The 22409-nt window shown below is 45.9% G+C and overlaps 1 protein-coding gene across 7 annotated transcripts in view; it reads left to right on the top strand.

The window, feature by feature from the left end:
- Positions 1-14858, top strand: part of AKNA (AT-hook transcription factor) — a 39175-nt gene extending 24317 nt beyond the window's left edge. For all 7 annotated transcript variants that reach the window (XM_066580698.1, XM_066580701.1, XM_066580702.1 and 4 more), the window contains exons 14-22: positions 1508-1719; positions 3217-3352; positions 5722-5832; positions 8542-8633; positions 8739-8828; positions 8908-9009; positions 11877-11978; positions 12874-12991; positions 13439-14858. In XM_066580698.1, coding sequence (XP_066436795.1) covers positions 1508-1719; positions 3217-3352; positions 5722-5832; positions 8542-8633; positions 8739-8828; positions 8908-9009; positions 11877-11978; positions 12874-12991; positions 13439-13679 — 1204 coding nt within the window. In that variant the 3' untranslated portion in view covers positions 13680-14858. The remainder of the gene's footprint in view (positions 1-1507; positions 1720-3216; positions 3353-5721; positions 5833-8541; positions 8634-8738; positions 8829-8907; positions 9010-11876; positions 11979-12873; positions 12992-13438) is intronic.
- Positions 14859-22409: the final 7551 nt, after the last annotated feature.

The following is a 22409-nucleotide window of genomic DNA, read 5'->3' as shown; positions in this document are numbered from 1 at the left end:
CAGGGGTCCAGGAACTACAGATCCTGATGTCAATGCCTTTTAGGACTGACTATTTCTTACTTCCTATTGGGTCCAGATCTGAGGTAAAGACTAGAGATTTCGGGACTTTTGATTTTGCGCGGTCTTGTTGGCCTTTAGGAGAAAACAGAAGGTTCAATTTAATTAAATGGAATTTTCCAATTTGTTAGAAAATATTCCGTACCTCCTAATCAGTGTCACAGGCTGGACTATCGGAAGTGCTAATTATTCCCATCCACAGAGTGATCTTTAGCAGATCACAGAGTTTGGCTAATTGAAGTCTATGACCACTGCTGAGCCAAATGATCTCCAGATGTTACATTGCTCTTTAATTCAGTAGTAGAGAAAACCTCTGGGGCATTATACAGTCGGCTTTCTTCATTTGCTAAATTGCTAAAATAAAAAGGCAACACTAAACCTGGGTTGGGATATGTGCCCGCTCTATTCAGCTTGTGTCTGCCTGTAATGCACATGGCCATTCCAGCTACATGCAATTCGTGCGGCCGCACAAGGCTCCGGATACCAGTTTGTAGGGGAACACCAGGTGGATGTAGGCTGGCAGCAATTGCTTCCCTTTGTTCCCCTCAGCCAGATGATGCTTTTCCTCCATGTGGCAGCGTTTTGTGGAGCTACATGAACTATGATCCTCGTGGCTATGCCCCCTCCCCTCTGATTTACTGAGGTACCATTGTCAGCTCATCAGTGCCCCCACAACATAATCACTTAATTCTACTACTGTATTATGTTAAGAGCTTGGCTCTGGAACCATATTTATTCACTGAAGTGTTCTGGAGCTGTATTCATGTTATGAGCTTGATTCTGGTGTTTTATTTATATACTGAGCTTGGTTCTGGTGCTGAATTTATGTTATAAGCTTTGTTCTGGTATACTATCTATGTACTAAGGTTGGTTCATGCTATTTTTATGCTATGAGCCTTGTTCAGGTATTGTATCTATATACTAAGCTTGGTTCTTGTGCTATATCTATATTTCAGGTTGGTTCGTGCTGTATTTATGTTATGAGCTTCATTCTATATTTATTCACTGAGCTGTTCAGGTGCTGTATTTATGTACTGAGCTTGGTTTTGGTGCTGTATTTATGTACTGAGGTTGGTTCTGGTGCTGTATGTGTGTTATAAGTCTGGTTCTGGTACTGTATTTATTCACTGAGCTTTTCAGGTGCTGTATTTATGTACTGAGCTTGGTTCTGGTGCTGTATCTATGTTACAAGTCTGGTTCTGGCACTGTATTTATTCACTGAGCTGTTCAGATGCTGTATTTATGTAATAAGCTTGGTTCAGGTGCTGTATTTATGTTACAAGCTTGGTTCTAGTACTGTATTTATTCACTGAGTTGTTCTGGCACTGGTAATACAGTATTGGTTGAGTATTCTCTCCCCTCTTGTTACATTGTAATAAATTAGTATTTCACATTTAGAGTAAAATGATGTCTATCTAATATCCGTCATCCCAATCTTGTCTTCCTTCAGAGAAGATCCAGAAGAAGTACCAGACTCCACCTTCAATTCTCCAATTAAAAACGAGAGACAGTCCTCTAAATCTGGTGAACACCTGTTCAGAACACGCAAAGCATTATGGGACAAGAGAAAACCAAATAATCGTTGGTCAGGTCACTCAGAAGTTAGCTCTCCTTCCCCAGGTCCGAAGAGCCTGACTGACAGTGAAAGTAGAGAACATACTGGTGAGTCCTTGTATTGCATATATGTTTTATATATATTCAGGAATTTACACTAGTAGTGTCCATTACACTATTACATGCTACCTTAAAGGGGTTGTCTAGCTGTAAACTATTAATGGCCTGTCCACAAAAAGTGTCATTGATAGTAGGTTGGCCAGGTCTGCCGCCTATGACTCCTGTTGATCAGCTGTTTGCTGGGCCATTATGCTCATGCACACAGATGATTTCTACAGGAAGCAGGCAGCTCCATTCCCACTGCAGTAGCCAGGCCTGGTATTATAGGCAACATTGCCATTTACTTCCATGCCTGCAATACCAAGTCTGGCTACTGCAATGGGAATGGAGCTGTTGCTTTCTGCAAAAATAAGCCCAGTGCACAAAAGCATTGGCAAAGAGAACAACTGATCTGCAGGAATCCTGGGTGGATGACCCTGACAACCTACTACTGATGGCCAATCTTGAGGATGAGCCATCAGTACTTTAGAACTGGACAACCCCTTTAAGATCTGCTTGAGAGTATTTATGCTGTGCATTTTCCACCACAGATTTTCCTGTGGAAAATACGCTGCGTATTTCAGCAAAGGCCAAGTGGATGAGACATCTGGAAATCGTTTCTACTTGCTGCATAAAAAAATCCACAGCATAAACTGAACTTTGTTACGGATTTTAAATCTGCAGCATGTCAATTTATACTGCAGATTTTCACCAGGGATTTAATCCCTTCAAATGAGAAGGTGAAATCCACAGAGAATCCACACCAAAATCCACACCAAATCCACATGTAACATAGTGTGTTAGGCTGAAGGGAGACAATGTTCATCTAGTTCAGCCTGTTTCCATTCCCCCTTGTTGATCCAGAGGAAGGCAAAAAAAAAACAATGAGGCAGAAGCCAATTTAGCCCATTGGGGAAAAAATCCCCCCCCCCCCTACTCCATAATGGCAGTCAGAATAATCTCTGGATCAATGTTTTGAAAGTTTCTACCTAACTCCAAGACCTGGTTATTGAATGTCTACAGCTTGTAATATCATAGCACTCTAGAAAGACGTCTACTCCCCTCTTAAACTCATCTATCGATTTTGCCATCACCACGTCCTCAGGCAGAAAGTTCCACAGTCTCACTGCTCTTACAGTAAAGAACCCCTCTTCTGTGTTGGTGATGAAACCTGCTTTCCTATAGACATAGAGGATGCCCTCTTGTTACCGTCGCAGTCCTGGGGATAAACATGTAACACATGCAAATTTTGCTGAGGATTTTCTGCTTCAGAAATTCAGAAAAAAATGTTCTGCTCGAACGAGTAGTGCCTTAGCGAGTATACTCGCTCATCCTTAGTGTATACTTTCCAACAGCTCAGATCAGTTCTAGTCCTAGCCTCAGCTATTTGCTGCTTTTCCTCCTCGAATTTGCGTTACTTTGTATTTCACATACTGTATCTTCTAATGACATGCATGACTGAAAAAAGTAGCACTCCATCCTTACCCATTTTTCTTCTAACATCAGATGAATCAGGCTCCGAACAGGATGCATATAATGATGCCAGTGCCGAACCCTCCCCTGGTGCCTCTCAGCTGCTCTCACCTGTGGAAGACCTGACACAGCCCCAAGAAGACATTCTGCAGTCTCGTACAGCAAGAGAGTAAGTCTGGACGGGGTCTTATTATCTCTGTTCTAAGTCTTTACGTATCTTCTATGAGTCCTACCAGAAAGGGGTGCCTCAAGGATATAATAGAATAAAGCACTTCTACATTTTGCACTATTGTGCCCACCCAATGCATTCTGCGTTGGACTGCAGTGTGGTTGACGCCATAATTCTGAGGTATAAAAAACTTAGGGTATATACAGCCTGCCCTCTCTGTTCATGAATATGTATGGGCATATGGGCATCTCTCTTGGATACCAGACACTAATACAGTTTGCATGAAACATCATTAAACAGCCTCACAGTGAAAAGAATACACAGGCCCAGTGTCTAATGTACTGCAAGTGTATAGAGCAGCTTTTCAAGGTTTGGGTCTCCTATTGCTTGTACTGAGAATGCTGCTATTGTCGGTAGGAACAGCTAATTGCAGAAGATGTACCAGTGATATGGCTATATATGTCCTAACTAAACATAACCCTTACAGTTAGGACATCTGTTAACACCACAACACTGAATAGCACCTCACCTGGTTGCGTGAGGGTGCTGACTGGAGCCTAAAGAACTAATAATATGTGGTGTGGTCCGATGAGTTACGGAACAACTTGTTTTGGGCTGATGGTAGGTTTCATGTGTGGCGCAGACCCCATGGAGCTATGGACCCCCGTTGTCAACAAGGCACTGTGCAGTCTGGTGGTGCTTCCATACTGGTGTGTTCTCACAGCATGGGTTAGGTCCACTGGTCCGCCTAAACATGTCATTGACCACTGCTTGGTGACCATTTGAAGCCCTTCTTGGACTTCATATACCCTCACAATGATGGAATATTCCACCAAGATAATGTACCGTGCCATCTGGCCCAAGTTGTTCAGAATTGGTTCGAGGAGCATTCTGGAGATTTCCTACAAAGGGTGTGGCCTGCATGTTCGCTCGACATGAGCACAATTGAGCATTTTTGGGATGTGATGGCGAAGTCCATTCGCACCTGAGATTCTGCACCTACAAATACCACAGAGTTATGGGAGGTTATCCAGGTGACACAGCTCAACATCCTTCTAGATGTTTTTCGTCAACTTGTGGAATCGATGCCACATCAAGTTACTGCACTTCGCTAGAGGGGGTCCTACACAATATTAGTTCCTGTCCCGTGAGGGGGGGGGGTTATTTGTTAACAATCAAAAGATTTTCTGGCCAACACTTAATGTATAGTGAAACATGTAGGGCTCATGCACACGATCGCAGTATAACTCCATGCAGCCTCCGAGTTGTATAGAACTGTAATACGGCACCCGTAGAAGTCTATAAGGCCTTAGTGTTCCTCAGTATGACTATGATTTTATACAATGGCACTCGTTTTTGTCAGATTCATTGTGACTTAGACAGAAAACAATTGTGACCATCTCACATCTGCCGTATAACAAAGATATTGTTCGCGAGAAGCATCAAGTCTAGCGGGGAATATCTCCGGGGCCGCAGGTACTCTGTGTGCCTCAGTAAGGAGCTGCCTGCCATGTGCAGCGACAGTAAAGTCCAGAGTCCATTATAATAATTATACTAATCTCATGTTCATTTTTTTGATTTTCAATTATTCTCCTAAAAAATCACGTCCCTCATATAATTAAAGGGGTTGTCCAGTGGGAGGCAAAAATAGCCTGAAAGAGTGGGCTGCATAGAAATAACAAAGTGACTTACACTCATCTTACCGATGTTCGGGGTGCTTCATTTCTCCGCTGCTCAGACCCTCTTTATGCCGCTTAAGCATCTGACTGCTGCAGCCAATCAGTGGACTCCAATGCTGAGGCTAGTGATTGGCCGCGGCGGTCATGCTCTTAGGCAGCATGTGACTGTGCAAACTGGAAGTAGTAGGAGGGTCTGAATGAAGAGCCGAGGACATGGGTAATGGCGCATGTCCATGAGAGTGTCATTCGCGGGCATGTGCAGTGCCATACGCAGCTCATATGTCTCTCTGCCGACAGAGCGTAGGGGTTGTAATATGTGAAATGCTGCGGGAGACCCGCAGTGTTGTACAAATACGCCCATGTGAACCAGCCCTAAGTTGCGTTCCTATTTTAACACCATTCACTCTTTTAGACTAGTTGTTCCCCATTGGACAATTTCTTTAAAGTGACTCGAAATACAAAAGCTGTGTCTGGCTCAATAGACGCTGTTTGTTGCGGTAGTTATTATTGCTGTTATGGTGCTATCAGTCGTGATATAGTAATACGTTTAGTAAGATTTTGATCTTATAACTGTGGCTTCGTTATTCTGTGCAGTTCTTGGAGACTTCCCATTACATTCTTCATAGGCCGGACAGACCTTTATAAAGCTATTTTGCATTTTCTGTAATTATTTTTATTTTCTCCTCTCAGTCAGGCCATACACAATCTACAGAAGGAAGTGAAGCAGCTTCGGAAGCATCTTGAAAACAGTCTGCGTCGCTCACCAAACCGGGCAGAGCAAGGAAAGTCGGCGGCAAATCAGTGAGTGATATGTGGTGCTTAGGATGTGCTTTTCTTCACAGTCTGGGTTTCTCCAGCAATAATAGCGAGCACTAATAGCGAGTACTTCGGCTTCTCTGAGGGTTTCCCCATGCTGTTTAATATTCTACTCTTCAGTTACTTCTTAAAAATGGCTGTCAGAATGCCACTTTGGTAATAGTGAATGGTGATAAGGTTTGTGGCCTGCTGCTGAAGAGAAACAATAGCAACTTGCAGACTGTAAAAGAAATTGAGTCAAAGGGCCTTTTTACACGGGACGACCTGTTGGGCGCAAATGTCCTACAGGCTGTCCCAGCGATAATCATTCCTGTGCTTTTGCACAGCAACAAGCAAAGATCTATCAATGGAGGTGGAGTAGTTCGGGGATCATCTGCCTGTTTACAAGGGTTGATATGTCGTCCAGTTGTCTGCATGCAGAAACCCAATGAGAAGTGGGAATACGAACGATTTTTCGGCCTATGTAAAGTGGCCCAAAGTAATTTGATCTTCTGATATGCCAAAGATACAGGTGAGAAGATCTCATTAGAGAAGTCTGTGAACTCTGACTCACGCAGAGCCATATGAACAGAGCCTTCACGACAGTGCAAGGAGGCTATACATGACCAAACACGCGCCATATGTACATAGCTATTCTTTCTTAGAACTGATGTTCTGCTGGGCATGCCACAATTGTCTATTTGGTGAATTCAATATGAAATCTGTTTCTCCATTAGAGGGCTGTACTTCCATTCAATTATGGCATTGATACATTTTTGCAGGGCTTAATCATAGAATGGTAGAGTTGGAAGGGACCTCCAGGGTCATTGGGTCCAACCCCCTGCTCAGTGCAGGATTCACTAAGTCATCCCAGACAGATATTTGTGCAGTCTCTGTTTGAAGACTTCCATTGAAGGAGAACTCACCACCTCCCGTGGCAACCTGTTCCACTCATTGATCATCCTTACTGTCAAAAAGCTTATTTATGTATGCCTACACAAGCGTAAATATGATGTCATAAAAAGGCCACCTATTAAGGCCATGCAGGACTTATTTTTACGCAGCCTGCATGGGTGCCAATATCTCCAAACAGGACAGTAAATTAACAAGAATGGAAGCATGACAAACATGGATATGCCAACGAATATATATTTTATTAATACAAACATGGATAATAGAGCATGTCATAATATGAACAACAACAAGGAATCTGACCCTGGTCTACAAAGGATATGGGCAGTCCCACATCAGGAACCTATGGCAACCCTATGGAACGCAGCAGAAATCCATCCGTGGACATTAGCCATAAGCCCTCCTGCACACGGGCAGACTTGCATTGCGAAATCTGGAGCGGGATTCAACCTTCGGATTCTGCAGCAAATCAGGACCATAGCATGCTATGATAAATGCGATTTCCTGTCCATGAGCGGAAATTGATTGTGATTTTCCGCTCGCAGGGGAGAAATCACAGCATGCTGCGATTTTGTGCGGACTATGCATGGCAGCTTCCATTGAAGTCAATGGAAGCCGTCCGTCCTGCGGCCATTCTGCAATCATCATTGAAGAATGGTTGCAGGACCTGCGTCATCGCCATAGCGACTGCGCAGCATCCTCTCAACTGCGCATGAGCCGGCCAGCACTTCAGCCAGCACATTCGCAGCAGTGGAGGCTGCATCTTCGCCATAGCAACGGCGTGATATCCTCTGTACTGCGCATGTGCTGGCTGCTTCTTCGGCCTGCACATTCGCCGCAGAGGAGAAGACCGGTGTAGTGGTAAGCTGGGGTCACCAGCTGGGAACCCGGTTGAACTCTGCTGCGGGATTCCCGCATGTGGGGTCCGACCCGCCCCGTGTGCAGGCAGCCTAACTTATATAGGCAAATAAGTAGGATAGCAACAGGTGTAGCTGACAAGACCTCAAGCACCATAAAACAAGATTCTACTGACAGCAATACACCAGAGTTCAGACCAGAAGTCAGATAGTAGTCAGACAAGATTGAAGATGGGTATGAAAAGAATTGGATCAAGACAAGAGAGAAACCTAGAGAGATCTGACCAGCATGCTTGATTAAACCCAAATAATATCAGGGCAATAACCAGCGCCTGCTGAGAGGAGGGGCCAGAATATATTTGCATAGAACCATGGTGATCGGCTAGCTGGGTTAATCTAACCCACAACCCATTCAATCGGGCAAACCAAAAATGTCTACCGGATATAGCTTCATGTCATGGCAATTCTTTTTTTCCCTGTTGCGGTGTTCCTTTAAAGCCAATGAATTCTGGCACAGATGTTGCTGCAGAATCTGTGTTAGGATCCATCCAAGAAAACGCCATGTCAGCGGGGCCTTACTCTAAATTGTCTATTGAATGACCTAGATAATACTTTATCTTTAGAGATGAACGAGTATACTCGCTAAGGCACATTACTCGAGCGAGTAGTGCCTTAGCCGAGTATCTCCCCGCTCGTCTCTAAAGAGTCAGGGGCCGGCGGGGGAGAGCGGGGAGGAACGGAGGGGAGATCTCTCTCTCCCTCTCTCCCCCTGCTCCCCGCCGCAACTCACCTGTCACCCGCGCCGGTCCCCGAATCTTTAGAGACGAGCGGGGAGATACTCGGCTAAGGCACTACTCGCTCGAGTAATGGGCCTTAACGAGTATACTCGCTCATCTCTAGTTATCTTGTATTTACACAATATAACCACATCGTTAATGCTTTGTAGGAATCTCCATGAAGGAAGAAGTCCAAAGTTTACCTCTGACTTGGGTTCTCCTATATCTAGACGTGGGCCTTTTGTGAAGGATTCAAAGGAAGGTAAGTGTTATCCCTGAAGGGAGAGAGAAGCTGCGGCTGCAGATGGGTTTATCAGAGAGTTTCTTTCTTCCTTGAAACTGATCTGTTTTCTTTCCCGGCACGCAGGACACTTGTTGGATAGTTTTGTACCACGTAGCCACGATCCTCGCTCTTCTGCTGCACACGGTGGACAAAGCATTCAGGGGGCTTATACAGGTGATTGCTGGAATATCTGATTTGCTACATATCTACTTGTTTTTTATTATTTCATTAATACTGTTTCTACTATTCTTAGGGACTCCATATCAAGTCTCAAGATCTCCTCCCGTTCCCCGTAATGAACATTTTACTATCCCGCCTTGTCAGATATGTGAAGAAAATGACAGAAAGAATTCTGGTAAGGGCAGTGCCACTTCCACTATACAAATACAATATATACATGATAGAAGCACACAGCAGTTGTAAAACGTTCTTATTAGAGATGAGCGAGTATACTCGCTAAAGGCAATTGCTCGAGCGAGCATTGCTTTTAGCGAGTACCTGCCCGCTCGAGGCGGAAGGTTCGGGTGCCGGCAGTGGGCAGGGAGCTGTGGGGGAGAGCGGGGCGGAACGGAGGGGAGATCTCTCCCTCTCTCCCCCCCCCCCCCCCCCCCCCCCGCTCCCTCCTGCTGACTGCACTAGTCACCGCTCCCCCGCTCCGGCACCCGAACCTTCCTTCTCGAGCGGGGAGATACTCGCTAAAGGCAATGCTCGCTCGAGCATTTGCCTTTAGCGAGTATACTCGCTCATCTCTAGTTCTCATACATGATTTTAGATAAAGCATGGTACTAAAAATTATATTTTCAGACAAGCAGAAAAGTTTCAAAAGTTTGTTTCTAAAACTGCCGTAATGCACAGCAAAGTTTTGCAACATATGATCATTTTCAGCGCTGCTGATTGGCTGAGAGAGATCATGTAATACATTGTCTGGCCCCTTCATTTCACACTTTGGGGGCTGTTTAGTGCAGGTAGTTTCACCCAATAGTATAGCTCTATTGGGGCATCCTACTAATGTTCTTCTTTTATTAGGTTCACAATAGTACTAGGTTCTCTTTAAAGAGGTTTGTTGTGACTTAAACATTGATGACTCATCCCTAGGGTAGGCCATCAATATCAGTTCAGTGGAGTTCCGACTCCCAGCACTTCTGCCAATCAGCTGTTTGAAGGTACCGGAGTGCTCAATCAAGCACTGTGACTTTTTTTTCGTCCTCTGATGGTCGCATTCATCGATGACAAGATCTTTTGGCAGTTCAGTCTCATTCAAGTAAGCAGAACTTAACTGCAATACCAAGCACAGCCACTGCACAAATGTACAGTGTTGTGTCTGGTATACAGTAACAGGTCACAGTGCTCTCCCAAGCGATGCTCCCCTCTCAAACAGCTGATTAACAGGACTGCTGGGAATTGGACCCCTACCAATTTGATATTGATGATCTATGATAAGGATAATTTTTTTTCACTTTTTTCATCGTCGCCTTCCAAAAACCATTACCATAACATTTAGAGATGAGCGAGCATACTCGATAAGGCAAACTACTCGAGCGAGTAGTGCCTTATTCGAGTACCTGCCCGCTCGTTTCTAACGATTCAAGTGCCGGCAGGGGGCGGGGAACGGCGGGGAAGAGCGGGGTGGAACGGAGGGGAGATCTCTCTCTCCCTCTCTCCCCCCCGCTCCCCCCTGCTCACCGCCGCAACTCACCTGTCACCCGCGCCGGCAGCCGAATCTTTTGAGACGAGCGGGCAGGTACATGAATAAGGCACTACTCGCTCGAGTAGTTAGCCTTATCGAGTATGCTCGCTCATCTCTAATAACATTTTTTTCACTCTGTGGTACATATAACATATTGTCTAACCTTTATCAATTGTTTGGAGTGGGATTTTCAGAAACACACAGAAATTGTGCAATTTTTTTTCTTACAGACTCCACTGTACCGCATAAATGACATGTTACCGTTATTCTGTGGATCAATGCAATTATGGCAATACCAAATGTATACAGTTTTTTATGTGTAACTGCTTTTCCACAATAATAAATGTAAAAAAAATAATTGTTTTTGCATTGCCACATTCTATAACATTTTTATTCTTGAGTGAAAAATAGCGATTCTGGCCTCGATTGCACTGTGGGATGTTGATGGATGACAGAGGAACATCCTTTCCCCGTCAACCGCTTACATGCCGCAATCTCTATTTATTGTGACATGCAAGGGGTTAAATGGCCAGGATCAGAGGTTTCTGTGCTCCTGGCTGTTAGAGAAGGAGCCTTGCTGTCAGGAGTCACCTTAGCTCCAGCTCTTCTCGGCATAGGATGCCTGTACTGGCCTTAGGTGGTGGCCTAGCTAAAGCCCCTTAGTGATCACACATAATAACACATATGGCTGGTCACTAAGGTGTTAAGGGTAATTTGTGACTAAGGGCTCATGCCCACGAGTGATGCGGAATATGCCCGCGGATTTCCGCCACAGGAGTACCGCGATTCAAAACAAAAAAGTACCAGCGAGTGCTCTCGTTTTTCTGTGCGGATTTCTGCAGTCTCCATTCCTTGATATCAATGGAGCCCTACCGCTGCGGAAATTCACGGCAAAATAGAGCATGCAGCGATTTTTTTTTCCCGCGGCAGAAATCCATGGTAGAAATCCCTATGTATGCATTGGCAGGCAGAAAGCTATTAGCTTCAATAAAACCTTGCCACTGCGGAATTCATGCACGGATTTCCGCTGCGGGAACCACGGTGCAAATCTGTCCATGGGCATTCACCCTATGGCCACCTGCAGACTGGCGGAAATTCTGCGGAATTTCTGCCCTTGGAAACTGCCATAGGATTACGTTAGCAAACGCAATCCTAGGCAGACGGCCGCGGTTTGTCCGCGCGAAATCTTGCGCGGCAAACAAACCGCGGAATGCTCTATTTCTGTGCGGCGCTCGCACAGCCCCGCACAGAAACGTCACTGCCCGGCCGCTGGCTCCGGTCTGCGCATGCGCCAGCTGCCCGGCAAGCTGGCACATCAAACAGCCGGAGCCGCGGGCAAGTACGCGCCGCTCTCTGCAGGCGCTCGGGTCGGGTCCCGCACAAGAATCCTCGCAGACGGATCCGACCCGCCCGTCTGCAGGCGGCCTAAGTGTGAATATTTTTTCCATTTGCATACTGCAGTTCACCACCTCCAGTTGTTATGCCAGAATATTACACAAGTTTATCTTTTCATCTCTTTATTATGTTCCTTGCAGAGTCCAAGAAAACACTGAAGAAGGAGAAAACCAGTCCAGTAATAGCAGCGGACTGTCCGCTCTGCCATGGGAGCAGTGACCCTGATGATGCACGAAGAACTGGTCAGTCTTACATAAAATCACTACGTATGAACACTCAGAGGGACAATGCATCAAACATTTACTGTTTTTCACAGCCAGAAATTAGTCCTGGGTATCAATTCAAGTGCGGTAAATCACATCTCTGCGTGTTGCATTGGACACAATAGGATTTGACAGTAATTGCCATGATGCAAATTATTATCAATTAAGAAAATCCTTCCTGAGGTTGGAAAAATGTATTTGTGTACGACTCCTACGGGGAGGACACAGAAATCCATCTTCCATTTACATAAATTTTCCAGAAGAGTATGCATGGCCTTATAAGTCTCCTCACACCTACAAGGTGTTCGCCTTAAGGAGAAAATGTACCCCTATGGATCCACCTGATTGGCCCCTCACCCAGCCAGCAACCTACTGCACACTGATGAGGGGCAAAAACCATGAAACAGTTTGCACATTGTTCTCTTTAGATTCTAGAGAAGACCCAGGCTTTGGCCCATAGTCCCAGTCTGTTACCAGGCTGGTTAACCCTTTCCAATCCAATTTATATCCTGGTTTTCCTAGAGAACTTACTCTCTTACTGCTGTTATACAACAGCGCTATCTGCTGGCTAAAGCCACTACTGCATGAGGTGACACGTTAGATAGGCTCCGACAGCAGAGAGGCTGGCAATATACAGTAAGAGAACTCTGACGGACGTCTTCCAACATCGGAGCTGTACAGCCTTAAATTATAATGTCTTCAGAGGTCAGAAAGTGGATTGGAAAGGGTTAAAAGGTGTAATCGTTCGAACGACTGTCAGGCGCTTAACAATAATCGTCCCGTGTAAAAGGAGCCTAACTGTAGAAATATATCATTATATTTACAATGTTTTTTACTATTCTGACATCTGACCTCTTTTTTTTTTCTTATGCAGGAGTTGAATCTAACCGGCGTTCACGAAGACATCATCGCGGCAAGCATTGGATCGTGAGCCATATGCCTCCAGTGAGCTATGTACAGACCCCCGTTGTGCATTACAGCCCTCCGATAATGTAAGCAACCATTATATATAATAGTATGGAGAAATATAAAGCCCGATACTGCGGCCCACATCGCTGTGCTTACCCTTCATAGAGTCACAGTTGGCTCACATGATATATCTTCTATCCACTGCTTATTTGTTGCAAACCATAGCATAGCAATAATGTATAAGAAATTAGTGCAAATAGGGTATATTCATACATAGCAATTTGATGGAAACATTCCCACAACTGAAGATCAGTTACATTCATCTGAATTGAGTTAGTTTGGTCAAAAGCACATGGATTTCTGCAAACCACATTCATATGAATCCCATACATTTATGCCATTTGTGAATTCACCCTTTTGTACCAATGGGTAGTTATCTCACTGACCGCTGTGTTGGTGATATACCCGCCCTTATGCCACTGACATTACCTATCTATGTAAACTAAAGCCCTCTACCTTTCCTTCTTCAGATACGGTACACCAGCCGGTTTCTATAGCCCTGTAGCATATGACCGGCCTGAGCGTCATCGTTCACATTCCGTGACTCCTCCACCGAGCTCCGATATTTTGCAGCTTCATGATCTAACGTGGCCTCTAAACAGGGCGCTAGAAGCAGCCAAAGAACTAAAGAGCACCAGCAGGCGAATGTGCCGATCTCTCACTTTGGATCTCAGCGTACAGCAAAACTTTCGAGGCTCGTGTCTCTTCTAGACCAGACAAATGTCGAAACCGATTCCAAGTGCCTGAAAGTGACATTAAATCCGTGAATCAGCTTCATGGCAAACAATTATTTTTTTTACTTAATCAACAGACACTTACAAGGGCATAGATCATTAAGAAACATCCTTCAGTCTGAATGGCTTATGCCTCATTCACTTTCAGTGGGACTATGGAGGTAGCCAAGCGGCAAGTGCTCAGCTATTTCCGTCAGCCCCATTGAAATGAATGGATCGGGGGCCACACATGCGCTGCATTTAATCTGATGTCACGGCAGGGAGAGAAGTGACCCCGCAGTGGCAGGCAAATGGGGACATGGTATCTCCATTCTCAAAATCAGTGGGGGTCTCTGCAGTGAGAACCCCACCGATCAGCAAGTTACGGTATCCCCTCTCCTGCAGCCCTTATTTCTTGCCCATGTTTCCCTATGGAGCCTCCTTTTTATCGCAACGCACGGACTTGTGATGTTTGTGCAATATGATGAGTTTTTAACAGTAGCAACTCCTGTTGTCATCTATCACATGAGAAAAACGCACGATGCAGTGATGTGTGATGATTTTCAAGGAAAAAGCATCACAGACGCTCAAACATCGCATGAGCAAATATGCAATATTGCCGCAATTTTCCCGCAGCGATATCGCACTCGTCTATGTGAAACTATCCTAAGGGCAAGCCAGATGACAACACTTGTGGGAGATGCAATGGTGGCCATATTGGCTATCACCATGCTATCCCTGGATAGACATAACCAGGAAATATCTGAATAGAGGCCAACATAAGGACGTCATTATGTATTTTTGACTAAGATTAAAAATATAATGAATGATTTTAGACAGGTACTAGTTATTAATGAAGAGACTAATTGGGCTTTTTGGGGGCAATAAAGAGCAATTAGCACATGAATAGCCAAGATGTTGGCACCTTCTAAGAACAAACGATTCTTGTCTAACAGTATTTTCACACGTAATGGATTTTGATGCTGTTCTGCAACAAAATCCATGTCAAAATCCGCTCCAGATCTGCAGCAAATTCTGCCTTTTCAACTGAAGAGGTAAAGTCTGCTGGATGTGAATGCATCCTTACTAGAAATGAGCGAGCCTGCTCAGATAAGGCAGTTACTCGAATGAGCCTCGCTGTTCTCAAGTAACTGCATTCTCGTCCGAGCAGGCTCGGGGGGGGGGGGGGGGGGAGTGGCAGGGTGGAGCGGGGGGGGGGGGGGAGGTGAGAGAGATCTCTCTCTCTCTCTCTACCAACTTATTCCACAACACTTTCAAGTAATTTATTTATTGCCCCCCACGAAGCTGGGTACTCATTTTACCGACCTCGGAAGGATGAAGGGCTGACTCGACCTTGATCCGGCTACCTGAACTAAGCAGGGATTGAACTTGCAACCTTCAGGCTGTGAGTGAGAGTTTGGGACTGCATTTCTGCTGTGCCACATAAGACTCTGATCATATCTTTCATGCAGCATTGTCAGCAGCACATCATCCTATGTAAGCAGAAATGTGCTGCCAATAAGGACAATGTGAGGAGGGCGAACGTTCAAACAAACCATCGTTCATCTCCCGTAGCCTCTAAATTGTCCCGTGTGAAGGGCAGGCAAACGAGTACTGATTTGTGGATCAGCGCTCATCAAAAGGGTAAAAAACCTATCAGTGTAGTACAACCCTTAGAAAATGTATGCAGTTCTTAGTGGAATACCAAAGGAATGGCACAACACTGAGTTTCACTATTGATACTTTATGGGAAATACTAGTATTTCCTCAACAGACGGGTCCTCTACAAATAAACTATAGCAGGACTCCTCCGGCCGGGTACCCATTAAGCCTTTAATCATGTCTTGAAATGTTTTCCAATTATTTACTGTAGTTATTTAACAAGTTGCTAATTACTTGGCTTAAGCACTGAGTGTGTTTTATACAAATCACAAGGAAGTATTTGTACTTTTGAAATATTTATATTTTTGTATCCAGTATGTTGGTACGAAAATGATGATATGTATTTATTTGTATGTGCTGAAGTGTCTGATAAAGTGCCCTTACTCTGAGGAAGGTAGCCAAGTGGTTACATGTAACGATTAGCCAATAATAAGCTGTAATAACTTAATGGTGTGGCTGTAATAATGTGAATATCTTCCCAAATATAGGAGTAAACTGAGCCAAATGATGTATAACCTAACCCATTGTTCATATGCTGCAGTCATTATATTCTATATGTTCGGGTTAGGCAGTGAAAAGATTGTTGGGGATGATAGGGAATGTGGTCACATTGCCCTCTGTGTGTTACCGTGACATGACTGTCAACAGAAATCCAAACCCGCTGGATTACTGAGAGGCCACATTTTCCCAGATTAGTTCTAATATAGCCAGTCCAACGTGTGCGGCCAAAATTGTCATGTAGGCCAAGCCTTATATTTAAAAGGGTTGTCCGGTCACTACAATATGGGTGACTGTAGTAAAATAACAAACTGAACTATACTTACCCCTACATCACCTCCAAGATCCAGCGCTGCAGCCCCGCTGTGGTCCCGGTGTTTGTGGCGACAGCTGACATCACCGGAAGTCAGGTAACCACTGCAGCCAATCAGAGGCTGCAGAGGCACAGCCCCGAATGCTTCTGATTAGCTGCAATGGTCACCTGACTCCACCTGTCACAACCAACACTGGGACCACAGTGGGGCTGCAGTGCTGGATCCTGGTGGTGGTGGAAGGGTAAGTACAACTCTGTTATTTTACTATAGTCACCCCTATTAAAGGGATGTTGTCCGGTAACCAAACAACCCTTTTAAGTCCAGCACAAAATGTTTTATCTGTTTTCTTGCGATTAACCTTTTTCTATAGATTTTTAAGATTCACTGGTATCATTTTGTTTTTTCAATGCAGAATTGTTGAAGTTTGTTCACACTTAGCAGATTGGTTGCAAAACATGTGACTAAAAAATCCATTCTATACAGTACATGGGAGTGTGATTGAAGTGGATTCTGTAAGCCCCATTCATCTGAAATAGATGAAGTCCTAGAAATGTCTACAGCTAATCAGCCACGTGTGAACATGCCCTTAAATAGTTTAGGACTCCAGGATGGAAACCGTTGGGTTATGTTAATGTTGATCTCATTTTTATGCAAAGCATTTGTACTAATCTATTTTTTCATTAAAAACATTTTTTGCTAAACTTCAGATTCCTCGTCATTGGAAGGAGGTTCAAGGGAGGCCTTAGAAATGGTATGTCACTATTATATAGGCAGAATATTTGTTACGGCACTCTGCCCCCCGAGCGCCAGTTGGGGTGCCCTGATCTCCTGCACCCCACTGTCCCTGCCTACTTGCCTCGGCCCTGGCTAACCCCAGGCGGACAACTGGGCGGCAGTCCCTGCACTGGCTAGGGACCTGGCGCCTGCCTAGATGGAACTACTAACAGGGGACAGAGTGCCGACAGAAGAGGCAGGTGTAACAGACCAACAAAACTACTCGGTGAATCAAGGCTGGAGGTGTAGCTCTCAGGCAAACGAAAAGATACTGACAAGCAACTAGGACAGACTAGAATAGACCTGACTAGAGGCTAGCAGAACCAATAACTGGCAGTGAGTTCAGGTCACTGCCAGCCTTTTAACTAAAAGCCTCCGCCCCGGGGCGGAGAGTGGGAGGAGCCGACTCTCCCACTGTTGCATAAGGGAGGTGGATGAGAGCGGGCGGCACCCTACGGGCGGACACGCCCACGCCGCAGCACGCTGGCTGCTCCACGCTGCTGCACGCTGGCTGCTCCACGCCGCCGAGAGATCCCTGACAGCACCGCTCCGGGACGCCGAAGCCGACCTCGGAGCGGCGCGCGCCGGCCGCGGGACCCAGCGCCGCCCTGCATGGTAACAATATTACTGTTAGCCTAAGATGGCTTAGTGGTTAAAGGGATTATTATAGTAGAACTGTGTGTGACATGTGCATGTAGTAGAGCTGTGTGTGACATGTGCATGTAGCAGAGCTGTGTGTGTGACTCACGCATGTAGCAGAGCTGTGTGTGAGGCGTGTGTGTAGCAAAGCTGTGTGTGTAACTCACGCATTTAGCAGAGCTGTGTGTGAGGTGTGTGTAGCAGGGCTGTGTGTATGACGTGCCTGTAGCAGAGCTCTGCGTGTGTGACGTGCCTGTAGCAGAGCTGTGTGTGTGTGACATGCCTGTAGCAGAGCTGTGTGTGTGTGACGTGCATGTAGCAGAGCTGTTTGTGACGTACAAGTAGCAGAGCTGTGTGTGAGACGTGCACGTAGCAGAGCTGTGTGTGTGTGGCGTGCATGTAACAAAGCTGTGTGTGTGTGATGTGCACATAGCAGAGCTGTGTGTAAGGTCGCTGCTCATCTTCTGACACCCTCATGTAGTTCCTGGCAGCTGCTAGCGTTTCTCTGCTCTCCCGGTCTGCTTTCTTGCATTGAGAGGGTTAACCAGCACTGAGAGGGTTAACCTGCTTTCAGTTCACCCGAGGGGTTTATTAGGCATCTCTCTCCTATTTAAGCTGAGCTGATGCACTTCCTGTTGCCTCTGAATTGGTGTGTCTTAGGTTGTGACACTCTGCTTTCTTTGGTCACTCTGCTCTGTCTGATCTGTGTCTTGTCTGCTTCCCTGTGTTGGGTCTGTTTCAGGCCTTCTGTTCTCTCTGAGGCTTCTTGCATATCTGATCTGTCTGTAGGTTTATTTTCTTTTAGTTTTATGTCAGTTGCCATTCCTGTTTATGGCTTGCCCTTGTTCTGTCCTGCATCTGTGTGCTCCTCTGTCTGCTGCCAGTTCCCACGTTTGCTACACCATCAGGGATAGTCAGACCCGAAGTTCCAGCGCAGGGCCGCCCTTATCAGGGTGATTGCCCTGCTTGCAGGCAGGTATCTTGGGGTTAGTTGTCACATTAGAGTAGGGGCCACGAGACAACGAGGAACCTTGAAATCAGGCTCGCGGCTTAAGTGACTTGGCCAATTCACGAACTAATTCTGTGTACTTTTCTAGCAATTCCATCAGGTTAATCGTGTGGGTATGCTAGTGAGTGTTTTGGGTGTTTGACGTCAGTCATGCCTCTGTCTGTCTGCAAGTATGTAGTCCATGTCTTTGTTCTGAGTTCTGTCTATGCCTTCTCAGTTCTGCCTGTATTCCTAAATCTGAGTTCATTCGGAATACCTGTCTACAGTTCCCCTATCTGAGGAGTCAGCTACCGAACACTCTAGGATTGATTATAAATACCCTTTCTATAATCCTTCTACACAAACCCATTCTAAAACCTTGCCGGCGGCAATCAGCTGAGGAATCTCTACCCAGATTTTACAAAGCATAATTATTGGAAGGATATCTCTGTCTAGCAGATCATCAGTTAGAAAATTTCTGTGAATTTTGCCACCGGTCAAATCTATAATCCTCTGCATTCCATTAGAATGTTTGTGTCAGGGAGCTGGGGCCCGGGTTACTGGAAGTCCCTGAAGTCCCTGGCTAGGCCCCAGGGCGACAACTGGACGACTGTCCCTAGACTCATTAGGGATGCGGGGCAGGGGGTCAGACTGACAGACAAATATTGGAGGGAGGTAGACTGACAGACAAATATAGGGAAACAAACACAGAAGCAGGTCAGGCAATCCGGGTTGGCAACTAGAGAGAACGCAGTACAAGGGGTCAGGCAAAGGCAGGGTCCAAGCGGCAAGTCAAAACAGAGCATTAAATCAGGGATACGCGGGTGTAGCTAGAGAACAAACATACACTGGCGAGGTCTGAGAGAAACTGAGCAGTTAAAATGCTGTCAGAACTCCCGCCCCAGCAGCTGATTGGGGCAGGGAGCCTGAGAGCAGCAGGAACCAATAACACGACGCTGGGATTAACAGCCCCCAGTGCCTGCTAAAGACAGGAGGACAGAGGAAGCGGGCCCAGGGTCATGACACGGGAGCGCGCGCCTGGAGCCGGCGTCCCGGATTGCGGCAGCCAAGGGAGGTCACCAAGACCAGGGCTCCCCTGCGCAGCACCCCCGCAGCCCGGGTGATAGAATCGGCAGTGCGGGCTTAGAGACCCCGAGAGCCGCTGGTCCTGACAGCTTGCATCTTAATAACCTTTGTGGACTTATGATAATTGGATATATATCTTGCAGTTTTATCCTTAATTGTAACCCACTCATCAGAGGATAAAGTAAAACTTAACTATGATTCAATACAGGTAATATTGCGAGATACGGAGTCAATAGATGTCCTTAAAAATTAAATCCTAAGTAGACGCAAGTCAAGAGAACATTTGTTAATAATGTTCTCAAAAATCCTTATTATCAGAGAATAATGTGAAATGTAGATATGAACACACCCCCTGGGAGTACCCTTATTCTTACATTATTCCGTAAGAGTATTACAATGAAATCGAAAAGCGACCAATCTCCTCGCTCAATTCTCTTTTAAAGTCATGTGATTGTAATTCTGTGCCAGATAGATGCAGAGAGTCATGAGATAACGTCGCTCTAGAAATGATCTCTGTAGCTGTCGTCTTATCATAGGAGAATGTAATTGCTGTAGAAGACGTGATGATGATACTATCTGCACTGGTCGGTTCGTTGCTGGAGAAGCTCTAAATTCTCAGCCAAATACCGATGATTTACTGATCCTAATCTTCTTCACAGTGACAGGCTTCATATTGGGAAATTTTGATACAACCCCAATTCCAAAAAAGTTGGGACATTGTGTAAAATGTAAATAAATGTAAAGAAAAGAAGAATGCAACGATTTGTAAATCTCATATAACCATATATTATTCACAATAGAACATAGAACACATATCAGAAGGTGAAAGGGAGACATTTTTCCATTTCCCATGCAGTGAGTAATATCGCAGAATCATACCTGTTTTTAATGCATTGACACCTGAGGGCCTGTAGATCTCGAGCATCCAGTATTGACCATCAGCCTTGTCCCTTGTGCACATGAATTTCTCCAGATTCTCGGAATCCTTTAGGCTGCCTGTCCATGGTGTAGCGATATCTGCCGCAGGAGCTGCCGCCAGGGAGCAGGAGACAGCTGACAGTTCTCCACACTGAGCCTATCTGAATCTCGCGAGCGGAGAATCGCTATGATTATTAATATTCTGTTATTATTCTCCTCTTTGTTATCCCCTATCTCTATTCTTTCTTCAAATGTTTCCAACATTATGTCGTTTTACTGATGTTCCTTCCTTCTTCTTCTCTATGTCCTTCCATCTCCCTTTCTCTTCAGTTGTATCTTATATGATTGTCATGCTATGAGAGAAATTAAACAAAAGACTCGGGTGGGATGTTGGTGGTATTGGTTGTCGCTTCATTTCCTTCACTCCTATTATCCCTGCTGCTCAGTGATACAGTATTAGCAGCAAAGGAAAGTTGAGGGAGCCGTCTCTGTGCTGAGTGGCTCTTGTGGCTGCCCTCATCTGGTCCTGCACACCTGGAAGGGTCTCTGGTGCCTCTTCCACCCCTCCCTGTGCTCCCAGGCCCTGGCTTCAGGGCGACCTCCCCGTGCTCCCAGGCCCTGGCTTCAGGACGACCTCCCCGTGCTCCCAGGCCCCGACTTCAGGGCGACCTCCCCGTGCTCCCAGGCCCCGACTTCAGGGCGACCTCCCCCCGCTCCCAGGCCAGGACTTCAGGGCGACCTCCCCGTGCTCCCAGGCCCCGACTTCAGGGCGACCTCCCCGTGCTCCCAGGCCCCGGCTTCAGGGCGACCTCCCTGTGCTCCCAGGCCCCGGCTTCATGGCGACCTCCCGCTGCTCCCAGGCCCCGGCTTCAGGGCGACCTCCCCGTGCTCCTAGGCCCCGGCTTCAGGGCGACCTCCCTGTGCTCCCAGGCGCCGGCTTCAGGCTTCCACCTCCAGGCCCCGGCTTCAGTTTGCCTCTCTCCCTCTGCCCCCAGGCCCCTAGCTTCAGGTGGTGACCACGCTCTGCCCCTAGGCCCCTGGCTTTAGGTGGCGACCCCTCTCTGCCCCCAGGCCCCTGGCTTCAGGTTGCCTCGCTCCCTTCAATAGAAACATGGCAGAAATCCATCCGTGGGCATCAGCCCTTACAGTAGTCTTTCATATTCATTTATTATTGTTTTTGGTATTAAAAGCCATATTTATTCTCCATTAAATGTGGTTTGTTGTGTTTTTTGGAATATCTAGAACTTATTAATTGGATTTACATTGATTCCTATGGAAATAATTGCCTCGAGTTTCAACCATTGGTTTCAAGTTTGGCCAATTGCTTTTGGACTAATTGCCAATGAAACTAGAGGTTTGACTGTATAAATATATGAGGGGACAATACAGAGATCTCTCCCATCATCTATTTATATCCAAGACTGTAACTGATAAGGGGGCGCCCTCCACATCCAGAGGAAAGAAGGTTTCTACACCGACATAGAAGGGGGTTCTTTACTGTAAGAGCAGTGAGACTGTGGAACTCTCTGCCTGAGGACATGGTGATGGTGAACTCAATAAAAGAGTACAAGAGGGACCCGGACGACTTTCTTGAGCGTTACAATATTATATGTTATAATCATTAATAACTTCAGAAGGGTCGGTGATCCGGGGATTATTCCGATTGCCAGCTTGGAGTCAGGAAGGATTTTTTCCCCCCTTAAATGGGGAAAATTGACTTCTACCTCACTGGGTTTTTTTTTTTTTGCCTTCCTCTGGATCAGCATTGGGGGGTAATAGGCCGAACTGGATGGATGTCTTTTTTGGCCCATAATACTATGTTACTATAACTAGAGCCCTGCAGACCCAG

The sequence above is a fragment of the Eleutherodactylus coqui genome, chromosome 10, assembly GCF_035609145.1.
Source record: "Eleutherodactylus coqui strain aEleCoq1 chromosome 10, aEleCoq1.hap1, whole genome shotgun sequence".
Taxonomy (NCBI): Eukaryota; Metazoa; Chordata; class Amphibia; order Anura; family Eleutherodactylidae; genus Eleutherodactylus; species Eleutherodactylus coqui.
The sequence above is the reverse complement of the archived record's forward strand: the minus strand, read 5'-3'. Positions and strand labels throughout refer to the sequence as shown.